Source organism: Melopsittacus undulatus, chromosome 1 (assembly GCF_012275295.1).
Source record: "Melopsittacus undulatus isolate bMelUnd1 chromosome 1, bMelUnd1.mat.Z, whole genome shotgun sequence".
Taxonomy (NCBI): domain Eukaryota; kingdom Metazoa; phylum Chordata; class Aves; order Psittaciformes; family Psittaculidae; genus Melopsittacus; species Melopsittacus undulatus.
This window is the reverse complement of record NC_047527.1, coordinates 93,022,447-93,036,470: the sequence shown is the minus strand read 5'-3', so window position 1 is coordinate 93,036,470 and position 14,024 is coordinate 93,022,447. Positions and strand designations below refer to the sequence as shown.

General features: G+C 40.3%; 1 protein-coding gene across 2 annotated transcripts in view; it reads left to right on the top strand.

The window, feature by feature from the left end:
• Positions 1-14,024, top strand: part of MBOAT1 (membrane bound O-acyltransferase domain containing 1) — a 55,751-nt gene that overhangs the window by 21,269 nt on the left and 20,458 nt on the right. Inside the window, exons 2-4 of one of the 2 annotated variants that reach the window (XM_005149966.3) lie at positions 3,280-3,425; positions 3,929-4,006; positions 5,896-5,991. In XM_005149966.3, coding sequence (XP_005150023.2) covers positions 3,280-3,425; positions 3,929-4,006; positions 5,896-5,991 — 320 coding nt within the window. The remainder of the gene's footprint in view (positions 1-3,279; positions 3,426-3,928; positions 4,007-5,895; positions 5,992-14,024) is intronic. The other variant, XM_031049731.2, reaches the window with a different exon arrangement.

Sequence of the window (14,024 nt, the reverse complement as noted above, 5' to 3'; positions counted from 1 at the left end):
CATTCAGATTCTAAGTGCAGGTTTATAGGTGGACAGTTAAAAAGAAGTATTCTCCAGCACTATTTCCCAATGCTCTCGTCTAACAGGTACTAAATACGTCATAGATGACAGAAAGGTTTTATCAGTAACTTTTGTATTTACTTGGTTTTCTTGTTCATGGGAATCCTTCTCTCAGTCCTTCTGCTGCTGAATCTTTGAAACTGATCATGTTGTTTGTAATGTGTATCTATTATTGTAGACACACACACAAAAAATCCTGAACCTGAAAACCTTAATGCAGCAGTGCTGCCTGTCAGGAAAACATGGTCATGGAGGAGAGGAACCTGGAAAGCTGCTGAAGAGTTATGGTGGCTGCAGTTCAGAAGGAAGGGTAAAGGCATGAATGTTCTCGGCCTGTGAGGAAAAGTCTTGTCTTTCTGCATTTCAGACTGCATTTTTTTTGTATCTGGAAGTTGATCTCCCAAACAGTGCATTGGGTGCAGCCTTCTCCATGTTATTGTGATAAGTCACATGAATTTCATACAACACTGAGGAATCCTGGTTTGTATTGGTACCTCTGACACTGCCTCTGTCATTTATGAATCCTGAAAAAAAGGGGGGTTTTGAATCATATCTGTAACTTCTAAAGGTGTGTTGCAATCATTCCTCTATAAGGTACTTTCTACCTTAATTCATTACAAAAAGTGTAAACTAGTATTCTAAGATGACTGCTTGCTGAGTACTTTAGGTCACTGATGTTTGGCTGCTCTGCAGAAACAACCCTTTTAACTTGAAAGTTGACTGAAATGTAAAGCTAGCATGTACTTTTGCTTTTATCCTAGTAGAAGGCTTTACCCCTGCTCTTACAAAACAGTGCAGAGGAGGCATTGCCTGGGTTCCTTTGCACAACAAATTAAAGATGTGGTAGTGGCATGGTTGATGTTCCCTGCTAACTTTAATCCAAGTAGCACCATGTAGCAAGTAACAATGTAGGTATGCAAGGCTGCTGTGCTGTCATATACTGTGTGTTAGCTTGTGATGAAGTCTCTGCTGCTTGCTTTCTGCTGCCTTAGCTATGTAAATGCTGTTACAAGTGACTCTGATATGGGGTCTTGCGCTTTCATTTTGCTGTGTCGTGAACCTCTTAAGTCCCAGCATTTTTAATATCTTAGGCTGAACATACAATAACTGAATGAAAGTACATGGCAATTAGCTGCTTATCTCGATTTTTTTTTTTACTGGTCTAAAGCTTCTATGAGTGATGCTGCACAGAAGAGGGTATTGTCTTTTAAGCAATCAGCCACATAAAGTTTCTTAGAGTCTCTGCACTTTCCTTCTTTATACTGAATCAGAGGAGCTCTGCATGACACAAAATCGAGCTGCTGCACTGGATGTAAGAGTATGAAGTGGGCTAAAGTGGTATTAAGGTTCACTGAGCTGTCATTGATGAACTGGCATCCATCAGTGTTAGAAGCTTTCTTAGAAAGGATGTAATCAGAGCAGCCCTGTAGGGCATGTCCTCTCTTCAGTCATTTCTGCCGCACCTATGGCTGTGGAAGGAGGGGAGGGAAGAGTTAGTGTTCTGAGTGGAGCTGTACGGTAATAGACCAGACGAGAGTTTGGGATTTGTATTGCAGCATTTGGGCTTTGTGAGACCAGTGTAATATTGTTCTCTTACTTTTTACATCTTGCATGGAAAATATGAAGTACTTGAATTTAAATCGAGCTCTATGATACCATCTGTAATAATGCTGGTTGCTTACATGAATAAGAAATAAATTAATATTGTCTCTGCTTTAAAGAACTAAAATTCAGCATATCCAAGTATTTAAATTGCTGCATTATTCTATTGCATGGGTGTCTGCACCACTGAAATAAAATAACTGCAGCAACGTACCCAACAAACCTTTGATAAAAACATTTGCTTGTACAGCACTGTGCTGAATATAGTCCATGAGAATGAAAGCAGTCTGGGGCTGTAGTATCTTGTTAAACACATTGTAAATGTTTCTGACAAGAAGCCTGCCCAAATCCAACCACCTCTGGACAGCCAGCATGTCAGAGCATTTCCAAGTGAGATATATCATGCTGTCCTGGGCTGACAGCTTTGGATAATCCTCTAATCCAAGTGACTGCTTAAATGTTGCAGCTTATTTAGTTTTGCTTATTCCAGGACGACTTGCTGTTGGGGAGTCCTCCAGGGTGGTTTTTTTGTTTTGTTTTGTTTTTTCCTTAAAATAAATTTGTTGGCTGCAGTCATTCTTTTTTTTCTTCAAAAAGAAAAAAGTTGGCAGCCACATAAATAAATTTAACCCCCACTCTCTAGGGTCCAGGCCAGACTTGGGGATGTATCCTAATGCTATATTCCTCTGTTAGAGATAGTTCCTAAGCTCTGTTGTTCTTCTGACTTCTGCGATATTTGCTGAGGCTGTCAAAGAGGTGACTTCAAGAAGGCAGTTTGGTGTTGGTATTCTTCTGAGGATACTGAAGTTGTTGTTTGTCCTAGTGTCTGATGAGAGTAGCCTCTAGTCAAAGATTGCCTGCTCTCTGAATATACCTGTCTTATGTTCCTGTTGCGATTGGCACCTTGCAATGGGGTGAGGCTTCTTTCCCGTGCTCTATAGAGACATACAGTAGCCAAAGAATGATTGAGAAGTATTCTCCCTTAGCTGTCTGTGTGATAGTAGAGCAAAGTTGTTTCTTTGCACTCTTGAACTTCAAAAAAAAAAGGTAAGTGGAAAGGCCACTTGGAGGATGCTGTGGAGTGAAGGATTTCTGCTAAGAAGGCTTTCCAATTATTGTTTGTGAAACAGCATCACACCAGGCTTGTTGGTTTTGCCCTTGTTTTTGGGGTTGTGCAGAAAGCTGGGCTCTGGGACAATGCTTCAGAGTCCTGGTCTGCTTCCTGGCCTCTGCTTCCTAACATGCCAGAGAGGGGTTGATGTCCCCTGAACCTGGCTTGTGCTGGCATGCCAGTGCTGCTGGCAGCAGAGCAGAGCCCTGCCCCGGGGAGAGTGAGAACAGCCTGGAGCCTGCCCTTACCTTGAGTAACTGGAATCTGCTTGTCCTCTTGTCTGAGTTTTTGGGTGTCTGTGTGCTTGTTTAATCCGTTTTGTTGTTGGCTTAGCAAAGTTATCACTTGGGCTCACAAGTCAGAATGCTAGGAAACAAAAGAGTCATTGCTCTCCCTTTTTCCCCTCCTTTTCCTGGATCTACTTTTTATTGTTCTGTGGATGGAGAAACTCCTGCCCCTTATCCTCCAAGAATCACAACAATTTTTTGTTTGTTTGTCTTTTACAGATCAATTTTGTAGCCTGTCAACTCTTTGCTCTTCTGGCTGCATTTTGGTTTCGTATTTATTTGGGTCCCAGTCATGCCAGCTCTGCTGTTCGCCATGCGTTTGCCACCCTCTTTGGAATATACTTTGCTGTCTTCTGCTTTGGGTGGTGAGTATTTAGTCACCATGTAGACAAGGCTTGGGTAAAAAGTATTTTTAAACTTCATGTTGCTTTTCTGGATTACATTGTTTTAGTCTTAAGGCACTTTCTATGTTATTCTAAACAATTCCCAAACCCTCAAAGTAAAATGAGCCGTGAAAGTATTTGAGTGAAGTGTTTAATCTGTGGTGTTTATTCTGGAACTTAAAGCCACACCAGTCTGCTGCAAAGATGCCTCTTTTGGAAAAGATGTGTCAAGTTTGAATGTGTACTGTGAGTCAGGCTGGTCTTTCTTTCAATGAAATACACTGACAATACATCTTGGCATAATTATTAACTTCTGACGGATAGCCAGGCTATAAAGATGTCATTGTGATAAACCATGTTTACTGATACCCTGATATGAAATTCCATTTATGTCATTTGCATGGGAAAATATTTCCTCACTCTGAACTGTCAGCCCTTCCAGGTCACGTAGAAATTATCTAAATACTCTCTTTGTTGTCTTCAAGGTATTCCATTCATCTTTTTGTCCTGGTGATGATGAACTATGGCATTATGAATATGGCAAGTATTCCCAACATCCACAGGTGAGCTAATGTGGCTGTAAGACTAGAGACTTTATTTCCCTGTTACATGCAGGAGCTTTGTTCATTCTGTTACAGAAGCAGCTGTAATCTCAATTTGTGTTTTTTGCATTGATATATTGCATCTCCCTATGAAACTGCTGGCCTCAAAAGTTGGCTTTTGCAGGCTTAATAATTTATGCCCAAACCTCTGGTTTCTTAAACATAATGAAGTCATATTCTCCTTGGTCTTGTGTCTTGAGGATTGCTTTTGATAATCCTTTTTAATGTGTTTTCCCCTTGCTGTTTTGCCTTTAGGTATTTTCCACTTATTCTTGAGTTAGGTAGTTCAAATAAGGTCACTGTGGCAGCTTAAGTTAGTGATCTATGAAATTAAGTCTTGCATTTGGTACTGGGCTTTGAGCTTGAAAAGTAGAAAGTACCAGAAATGTCATTGCTTTGAAGCAGAACCTTACAGCATCATCATGAGAAGTTCACCACCATGGGATCTTTTTTTTCCATATATGAATGTCTGAGAGGAAGAAAGACACTTTAAGACTTCTGAAGTGCTTTATGAAATGATTGTCTTCCTGGCCCAAAGGCAAAAAGTGCTTTCATAAGGAAATGAAAACTACATCTTAGTTATATCTGTTTCTTTCACTTACTAAGAGGAAGTCCATGTCGAAGAACTCTGATCATCATTGAACCTTCTCGTGTGGGTACCATACTCTCTGTTAGAGTTCAGCAAGTGAGAGTTTTTGAAATTGTGCAGGTGGAGTCATTTGCTTCCCAATCATCTGCACAAATAAGGATTTTTATTCGTAAAACTGCTACTTTATAGCAGGCTAGAAGGATGAGCTGGCAGTTCATCCCACTTCTTTACTTTGGTGTTGGTCTCCCTAACAGCACACAGTTAATACTGTGATTTGGGTGTTTTACAGGTGATTTCTCTCTGTGCTGTGTGACTTTCTGTAACTGCTGCTGAATGCTCAGATCCACATCTGTTTAAGTAGGAGAATGGAAACCCTTTCTTCACTTGTCTTCAGGGCCTGGGCTGTCTGATGATCTGATGCCTGTCCATGTCACGCAATTCTGGTGTCCCAGCTCTCCATTGAACTGTCTAGTTTGCTTCATGTATCAGTGTGTTTCCAAGTGTCCATTAACTTCTTACCTTTCCAGTATCCTCTTTCTTGCTCAATTAAATACAGGGAGAAGCTAGCTGTATGAAAGGCTGTATCTGCCCCTGCTAGATACTGCAACACTTCCAGTTCTCAGTGCATCCAACTCTTAAAGAGACAGTGATGCTACTGTTCTGCCTGACATAATTTTAGGATCATCTCAAAAAACGGAGTGAATTTGCCACACACCCCTTAAGGAATGCTTCTCCAGTTGGCCACTATTTTCTTAATGGTCCTTTCCAACCTAAATGATTCTATGGATCTTTTGGAAGATGGCGTATTTCAGCATGTAGAGCTGAAAAGATTAGGCTGTGCCATGATACAAAATCAGGAGAGAGAAAATATCTTGAACTTGAAATATTAGTTTCTGGTACATCTGAGGAAGAGTTGTACATGTAAATAAAGAGCACTTACAGACAAAAAAGGCAGGAGGTAACTTCAGTCATATGCATACGGTAGTGCCTGGTTTCAAATACTTGGGTCAGACATTTCAAAATAATATGTGAGGCTGGAACTCTAAAATTTAAATGCCTGACTTGAAGTGTTCTTACTTATTCCATTTCCTACCCCCAGTGTGAGGAGACACCTCTGTAATGTTTGAGTTGGGAACACAAAATGATCAGTCAAGCAAAAGTTAAACTCCACTCCTAAACAGGCCCCAGATCTATTTGAGTGATCCTAGCTCATGTTGGTACTTGTGTTGGTAACTGTGTGTTCTGTATGTTATGTTTTTAGGTACTCCTTTGTTGTAGCTATGGGATACCTCACGTTGTGCCACATAAGCCGAATATACATATTTCATTACGGTATTCTCACTACAGATTTTTCCGGGTGAGTGAGTCTGCGAGCTGGGTCCTATGTCAATTAGCATTAGTTGAACTCAGTTTCAAGAATAATTTTTGTTATCTGTGGAGCGCCTGCAATTTCATTTCTATTAAGCTTTTTCTAAGGCTTTTTATTTTGTTGGTTATTTGGGGGGTTTTTGTTTTTTTTTTTTTTTCTGAGTTTTGGTTTTGTGGCTTTTGGTTTGTTTTTCCATTTGTTTGTTTTTAGGAAGGAAGAAATGAACACTGTGATTTTGGCATCAATTCATTGTTTCTGCTGTTTTCTTGCTAGGCACTATCTAGTTAGGAAAGTAGACCTTGATTAGCTAGACTTCTCCTAGGCTGCTCTAGGTGGAATAAATCTGCACAGTGACTTGCTGGAGGTGAGCAGCTGGTTCTCAGGTCCCCGATAGTCTGCCCTGAGAGGTGGGGTGGGCTGCTCTCCACCTTCCTAGGCACTGCCATCACTCTGGGTCATTCTTTGCTGTGTTCTGGTTTATCTTGATGCCCCCTCTGGAAAGGTGTTTCCCACCCCAGGCAGTCCAGTGGGTGGGAAGACAGGACTTGAGCAGGAGGTGAGTGGCCAGAGAAGCAGGTTAGGTGTGTGGGTAGCCCAAGCAAACAGAAAAACAGAATCATCTTTCACTGCTGGTGCTGGGCTTACGGGTTATCACGCAGAGATGGGTTGTGGCTGATGTTTGAATAGTACAACTTTTTATATAGTATGCATTTCTGTGGAACAGTGTTTTTTTGTGTATACTGTGGGCTCTGATTTAGCTGAAGCAGTAGAGGATGCTTTGCAAAAACACAGCTAACCCTGTATATTTTGTTTATGAGAAGAAGGTATGGCCTTGCATGATTTGAAAACAATGTGTTAATCTGTATTCCACTTGTTTAATTGAATGTCTGAATACAGAGTAATTAGTAACATACTATGAAAAGTTTCTGTAAACTGGCACAAGTAGGTTGATGCCTTTTCCAAGCCTCTGTCTTCTTAGGCATAGAGAAGGAAACCAAAGATTTTTGCTGTCTGTGTGGGTGGTGGATTTAAGGTTTTAATTGTATTTCAGGGAGTAGGGGCAAAGTTCCTCTAAGACTTTTGAGGTTTAATTTGGGTTTTGTTTTTGTTTTTTTTAATTAGAGGAGGGCACAGAAATGGTAACTCGTGCATTTAGAGAAATTTAGTTCTATATTTTTCTGCAGTTCTTTTAATATACAAAAGCATGTCCCAAAAGAGCATGACATACCAAGAAGCCTACTAATGAGACCGGAATGCTGTAGCTGTGTGTGTGTGTGAGACACAGAAATGCAAGAAAACATGCTTTTCTGAGCAGTGTGTTCAGAAATGCACCATGATGTGTTGTCTGCTGCTGAAAGAACGGGAAGAACAGGAATGGTGGCTGTTTATAACATTTTCTGCTTTCTTGATGAAAATGGAGCTACTCTTCTCTAGTGATGAGCTTAAGGATAGTAATGGGACTGAACTTTGTTATTTGATTTTGTCCTGATGCTTCAAGATATAAACCAATTCCTAAACTTCAGTCAAACATAAAGCTGCCAAGTGGTAAACAACTGGAAAATATAGTATGGATATGAGCTACATCTTCATGGTGTATTTTGAAAACTAAGATGAAATAAAAATACTGCAGTGATATCAGTAAAAACTTGCAATCCTAAGTGCTGAAACAAAGGTCAGTCTCATAAATCTGTCTTAAAACTGGTTTTCTTGAGCTGTAAGTTATATGTGCTCACTAAAACTTTATGCACATACCTAAACAGATGTGATGACCCAGAGAGACAAAATATACTCCCTGACCACAGTTTTACCATATATGAGCAACAACTCAACCCCTTCTTGCTCATTCTCCCATGTTTTGTGGTTCCACATCTGTTGCATGTAGTAATAGGGGAGCATTCTAACAGCCTTCTGGCTGGAAGGATGGCTTTCAAGTTCTCCCTCAGGACTTCAGAAACAACTGAAACAGAATCCGTGGAGCAATGCCCATTTCCGTCCAGCCTCGCACTCTTCTGGGTGAAGTAGCTGGGGACATACATTGAGAGGACAAAGCACTCTATCTGAGGGAATCTTTAAAAGGGGACAAAGAGCCTCTCACTTGCTGACTTGTGTTTGAGTTCTCAGTATCCTGTAAGTCTGGTACCTAATTGCAAGGGGGAAGTTTTAATCCACATCTAATAGTCGTGTAGCCAGTTCTAGTGCTATCAGCTTTGCAATGTCAGTTCCCAAAAGTGATGAGCTAGATGCTAAAGGAGTGTTTCACAGTGATGGTGCTGAAAGCTGGCATACCTCATTTGTTCTCTTGACCTGCTTTGTGCACTTAACAGCTTGCTTGTATAACCCTTTTGATGTGTGTTTGCAAATAGATTATTTGGGGAGCTGGGGGGTTCTTTAGTAATAGCTGGTTGTTTGAATTCCCCCATTTCCAGAACACACCTTGTAAAATGCAGGCAAAGATTGGTGGAACAGGGTAACTTTTGAGTCATGTTTTATGTAAACTGGAAAATGGAGTATCAAACTGTGACTCACCACTTCAAAGTTAAGAAGGAAATTTGTTCACTTCTAATGACTCGTTAATTCTTGTAACCCACACAAAGGGTAGGCCTGGTCACTGATTCCCACAATCAAAACTGTACTCAAGCTGTTTGCAGCAATTTTTTTATTTAAGAGGTTTTTATGTATCTGCTAGTACTTTTGTGAAAACTCCATTATTTTATTTTTTTAACTATGTGCCAGGTTTCAATGGAAACCAGTTCCAATTTGCTACACCTTAATTTCAATTAGTTTTTAAAAATTATATATGTTGGAACAAGTCCAGAGGAGGGCCATGAGGATGATCAGGGAGCTGGAGCACCTCCTGTATAAAGACAGGCTGAGAATGTTGGGGCTGTTCAGCCTGGAGAAGAGAAGGCTGCATGGATACCTCATAGCAGCCTTCCAGTATCTGAAGGGGGCCTACAGGGATGCTGGGGAGGGACTATTCATTAGGGACTGTAGTGACAGGACAAGCGGTAACGGGTTGAAACTTAAACAGCAGAGGTTTAGATCGGATATAAGGAAGAAATTCTTTACTGTTAGGGTGGTGAGGCACTGGAATGGGTTTCCCAGGGAGGCTGTGAATATTCCATCCCTGGCAGTGTTCAAGGCCAGGTTGGATGAAGTCTTGGGTGACATGGTTTAGTGTGAGGTGTCCCTGCCCATGGCAGGGGGGTTGGAACTAGATGGTCTTAAGGTCCTTTCCAACCCTAACTATTCTATGATTCTATTTTAACAAAGTTTCCATTTCAGTGACATAGCAATTTTCTTTTGACTACTTTCTTAAAGAAAACTATTAATTTTTGAACACTGACTGTAAAATAACTGAATGCTGTGCTTCTCCTTTAATTCAAATCAATCTTTGGAACATGCGTATTTTATTTTGCTTGGTTTGCTGTGGCATTTATACATCGTACCTAGGAAAACTAAACCCTAACTCTCTCTCTTTCTCTCTTATTTCTTCTTCTTTATGCTAAGAGGATTATGCTGGTAAGTTGCCTGGTTTCTATACAGCTTTATAAAAATGGTAATACTAGCACACAGTTTGGTGGGTTTTTTTCTTTGTCACGGGCTCAGACTGAATACAGTAATATTATGGTTTTAGAGATAAATTAGTTTAAAATAAATCAAGGGATCTTGATTGGGATTTTTGGAAACTAGTAGTAAACATGGTTTCAGTCTAGCAAGCTACATGAACAAATAGAGTATGCATGTGATCCTCTGGACAGAGTTCAGAGGAGCTCCTCATCCATGTGGAAGTTGTATCTGCTTTAATTCTTTGCTTGATTAAGACCATGAAGTTTTTTTTGTTTCCTCTTTGAATTCTTACAGTATCTAAGCAAAATTTCCTAATACTGCAGCTCATTTGGTGACCATGAGGGAATGATTGGGCATATGTGTTTCTTGCTGCTCCTTACAGGAAAGGCCAGTTTGTGAAAATTGCCACGCACACTGGCATTGCTTTCGATATTCTGTTGGTCTTAGAACCATCAGGGAGACTTGAGCAAATTTCCTCCCTGCAGATGTCAACTCTTGCTCTTACATGAACAATTTGGTGGACATCACTCTCCAGAAGGAGTGGACATCTCTTTGCGCTCACTATATCCCAAATGCAAAAGCAGCAGCAGCATTCTCAGCAAATTGCTTAGAAAGGCATAGTCATTGAAAAAGCCCTCTCAAAAAGTCGTGTAAGCAGATACTTCAGTAACAAACATCACTTCAGGCAGTGAATTTTTGTTGGGTGGTTAATGCTTTCTTGCTGTTTTTTTCCCCCCTCTCAGTGGCTTAGTATAAGCCACAAAACGAAGGAACAAAGATACAGCAGCTGGTTTTCTATGAAAGAAATACATTTGCAGATGGAAACAAGCATAGAAGTTTTCTGTTACCGTGTTAGAACACAGTGCAGAAATACCGACTGTTCCTGCGAGTTCAGTTTGTTATTTCTGTTTCCTTGTCTTTTAAGTGTGTGAAGTGCAGTGTGTTGTTGCAGGGCATATTCAACAGCTTTCAGTAACTCTGGTTTCAGCAAGTCCCCAGGGGCAGTACAGCAGCGCAGGTGCAGGGTGAATACGGGGTGGTCAGTCTGTTTTCCATGCCTGCTTGCTTCTTGGCTGCTCCTCCGGGCATTTGTTCACTTGAAACTGCACTGAGAGCATGGTTTAGTGGGAGGTGTCCCTGCCCATGGGAGGGGGTTGGAACTACACAATCTTAAGGTCCTTTCCAACCCAACCATTCTATGATTCTATGGTTTATCACTTACCAGTGATTACACAGGAGCCCTGCAAGAGCTGCTATGTGGGAATTAGCCAAAATGCAAGCAGGCAGTCACTACTAGAGAGCTCTGCACAGCTACAGAAGTAAATAATCTTTCAAGTAAAATTCATCTATGCGAGCTTTCACCAAAAAACCCACATGAACCTAACTGTAAGTTGCTCTGGACGCATGAGTGTGTTTAGTAAAGTATTTTTCCTTCAGCACTTCTTCATTTTGCTGTCGAAAGCAGAAGTAAGAGCCCATTGCCGGTAAAGCTGTTGTGGCATCTCTGGCTTGGCAATCCCTCCGGCAGCACAGTTTGTGTTGGAGCAGAGTGTGACTGTGTGAACTTCTCGTTGTGGCTTGAGGGCTAAAGAGATAAAAGTGAAATACATGTTTGCTGGTTTAGAGTCCTGTCTGCAATGAGCCTTTTGACTCCACCTCCTCTCTTAGTGAAATCAGGTCAGTGGAAACTATTTCTAGCAAACATGTGCCAGACTCCTCGATGGGATTACCTAAGGTCAGGCAGGCTCTGCTTGGTAAACGTCTTTTCTCTCATCAGCATTGAAGCTTGCTCAGTGTAGAAGCCAGCCTGTGCTATGGGGAGGATCCCCACAGCAGTCTACAACTGATGTTGACCTTTTTATTTCCACTGGCCTGTGCTTCTGGGTGAATTTATTACATTGAGGGAAGCCGTGTTTAACAATTACATTAGCTGGCATGTTTTCAGTTGGAAGGTTTAATTAGGGGGGTAAAACCCACTATGGAGTGCTCTCTGTAAACTGCTGGATTTTTGTCTTCCTTTTTAAGGTCATTTTTTAGCATTTAACGTAAGGTAAAGGCAGTTTTGTTTGATTGGTATATTACTTTATTATTATTTGTTGAAGTTTCCTATTTCATACTGATTCCCTGGGACAATTTTTCAAGGTGGTTGGAAGTTTTATAGTTTTGTGAGCTCCTCCTCTTATCTGTAGCACTGCAGACTATTTCTAGTAGTCTAAGGTTTAAAACATTATCATGTAGGAAACAATTGACTATATGTGATATAATGCAATATTTTATCTGTTAACTTTGTGACATTTTATTGCTTTTTAAAATTAGAGCTTGCTTGAAAGGCTGACTAGAAATGATAATTCAATGCTATGGCCAAGTTTTAAATCAACCCCTCCCATGTCTATTTTGGAAATGATGGCACTAATTCCCCCTACTCGGGTGTATTTTTCTTATCTAATTTTTAATACTGCTTCAAGACTTCCATCCTCATGCATTGCTCTGCACTTCTTTCTGGAAAAACAAAGCCAGTCCTAGACTTGCTCTGCACATGTGTGGCATGAGATTAGATTGGTGAATTCCCAGGATAAAATGGGATGGGTGTAAGTGTGCAGAAGGGGGGCCTACACAACCCAAAGGGGTGCCAGAAGAAGGGGGAGCTCCAGCACTGCCATTGTTCTGTTGTGCTCTGCCCTTACCTGCAGTGAAGGCTTGGTTCCCCAGTGAAATCAAGTCAGTGGGCGAATGGTATATGAGTGAGGGAGGAGGAAGATGCTGCCTGTTTACTTGAAACCTTGCTTACCCTTTGTGTGAAGCATTTAATGGTATCTGATACTGATCTTGTGAAAGATCTAGAGGGTGTCATCCTATTGCCACTGTACAGCTGGTTTCCGCCTTCTTCCACCTAGAAAAGATATGTAGATGTGTAATATGATGATGGCAGGAGAGAGAGCTGAAAGCATCTCAGATGTTCTTTGTGGATCTCCCTCTCACCCACAGTGTCAGTAGCATCGCTTTTGTGCTTGCATGTCTTCTCTGGAGTAGAGACTTGAGGCAGGCACATTTTGTCTTCTCTGATTAAAGTGCAGGAAAGGCTGACTTCTTCTAGGTTTCAATGTGCTGTCAATGAGGAGATGAATTCCTAATATAGATGAAGAGAACTTCTCTTTTCTCTGTTTATACATTGTGTTACTTTAGTGCAGGCTGCACTTTGCTCCCTTCAGTTAATCAGCGTATCAAGACTGTTTGCATTTTGGTTCATCTGTCTTACAGTGGGGGGCCCAATTTTCTACGACAAGTGTCTAAATTTAGGCACTTAAAGGCGCACAGTTTTGGCTCCGAGCCTGAGGTTTAAAGTCACCCACTTCAATATTGGCATAAAGTGCTTACTGTAAGAAATATACGCAATAAATTTAGCCAGTTTGGAACAAGTGTTAAGTGTTCACCCACAAAACTAATAGGTCAAGCACTGACAAAATAAAAATGTGTTTATTGCAGTAGAACTGCTGGATTGCTGACAGCCTCTCTCTATCTTAAGGATTAAAAAAAAAATCTGCTTTTTCATATGCTTAAAGAATCTGGGTTTATTTATCTTTGAAAGGCAAGCTAAATTTGGGAAAATCTACTTTGAGAAATAAGATGTTGAAGATAATGGTGAAAACAGCTTATAAATATTTTTTCTTGAAAGACAAGTTGGAATAAAAATTAGAATGACTTTTTCATAATATTGGAGTTGCTTAGAAGATGAAAGTCATTGCTATATTCTTCCATTCCTTAGCTGTCATCAGGGGTCTAGATAACCCAAAGACAGCTGCTGTATAAACCCTTGTGTCAGAGTTGTATTCCAGATCTGTGTATATTTAAGCATGTTCTAGGGTTTATGAGCAAACTTTTTTAACTGACATTTCAAGTAGGACTGCTGAAGTGATAAAAATAGTTTCTGATTGAGAAATTGCCTGATACTGCATGTTCTCTCGTTTTGGGTAGAAAATGCAAATCACATGTGGACTCCTGAAAAAGGTCAGCCATAATTAGTATTAAAATCAAAACAAAACCAAACCAAACCCACTTATGAAGAAAGAATGTCTTTTTCCAATATTATTGTGTTTACCATGCTTAGCATATGAATTACCTTGATAATCAGTTTGGTTTATCATAGTGGGGTAATTGGTTTGCAAACTGTTCATATTAGACATTGAGTTTACATTAGATTATAACCAGCAGGTTGATCTAGTCAATGATGATACAGAATCTCTTGAAAATCTCTGCAAAACATGAACATTTGTTATTTTAGATAGATTTGTCATTGATGGTAACTTTCTCTTTTTTTTTTTTTTACCTTGAGAAATTGGTGGAAAAAAATACATTGCTGAAAAAAAAGAAAAGAAAAAGAGCTTTCAACATTTTTTCCTTTGTTGATTTCCAGACAGTCTACTACAATATTTGAACTGGATAGCCATAATAGT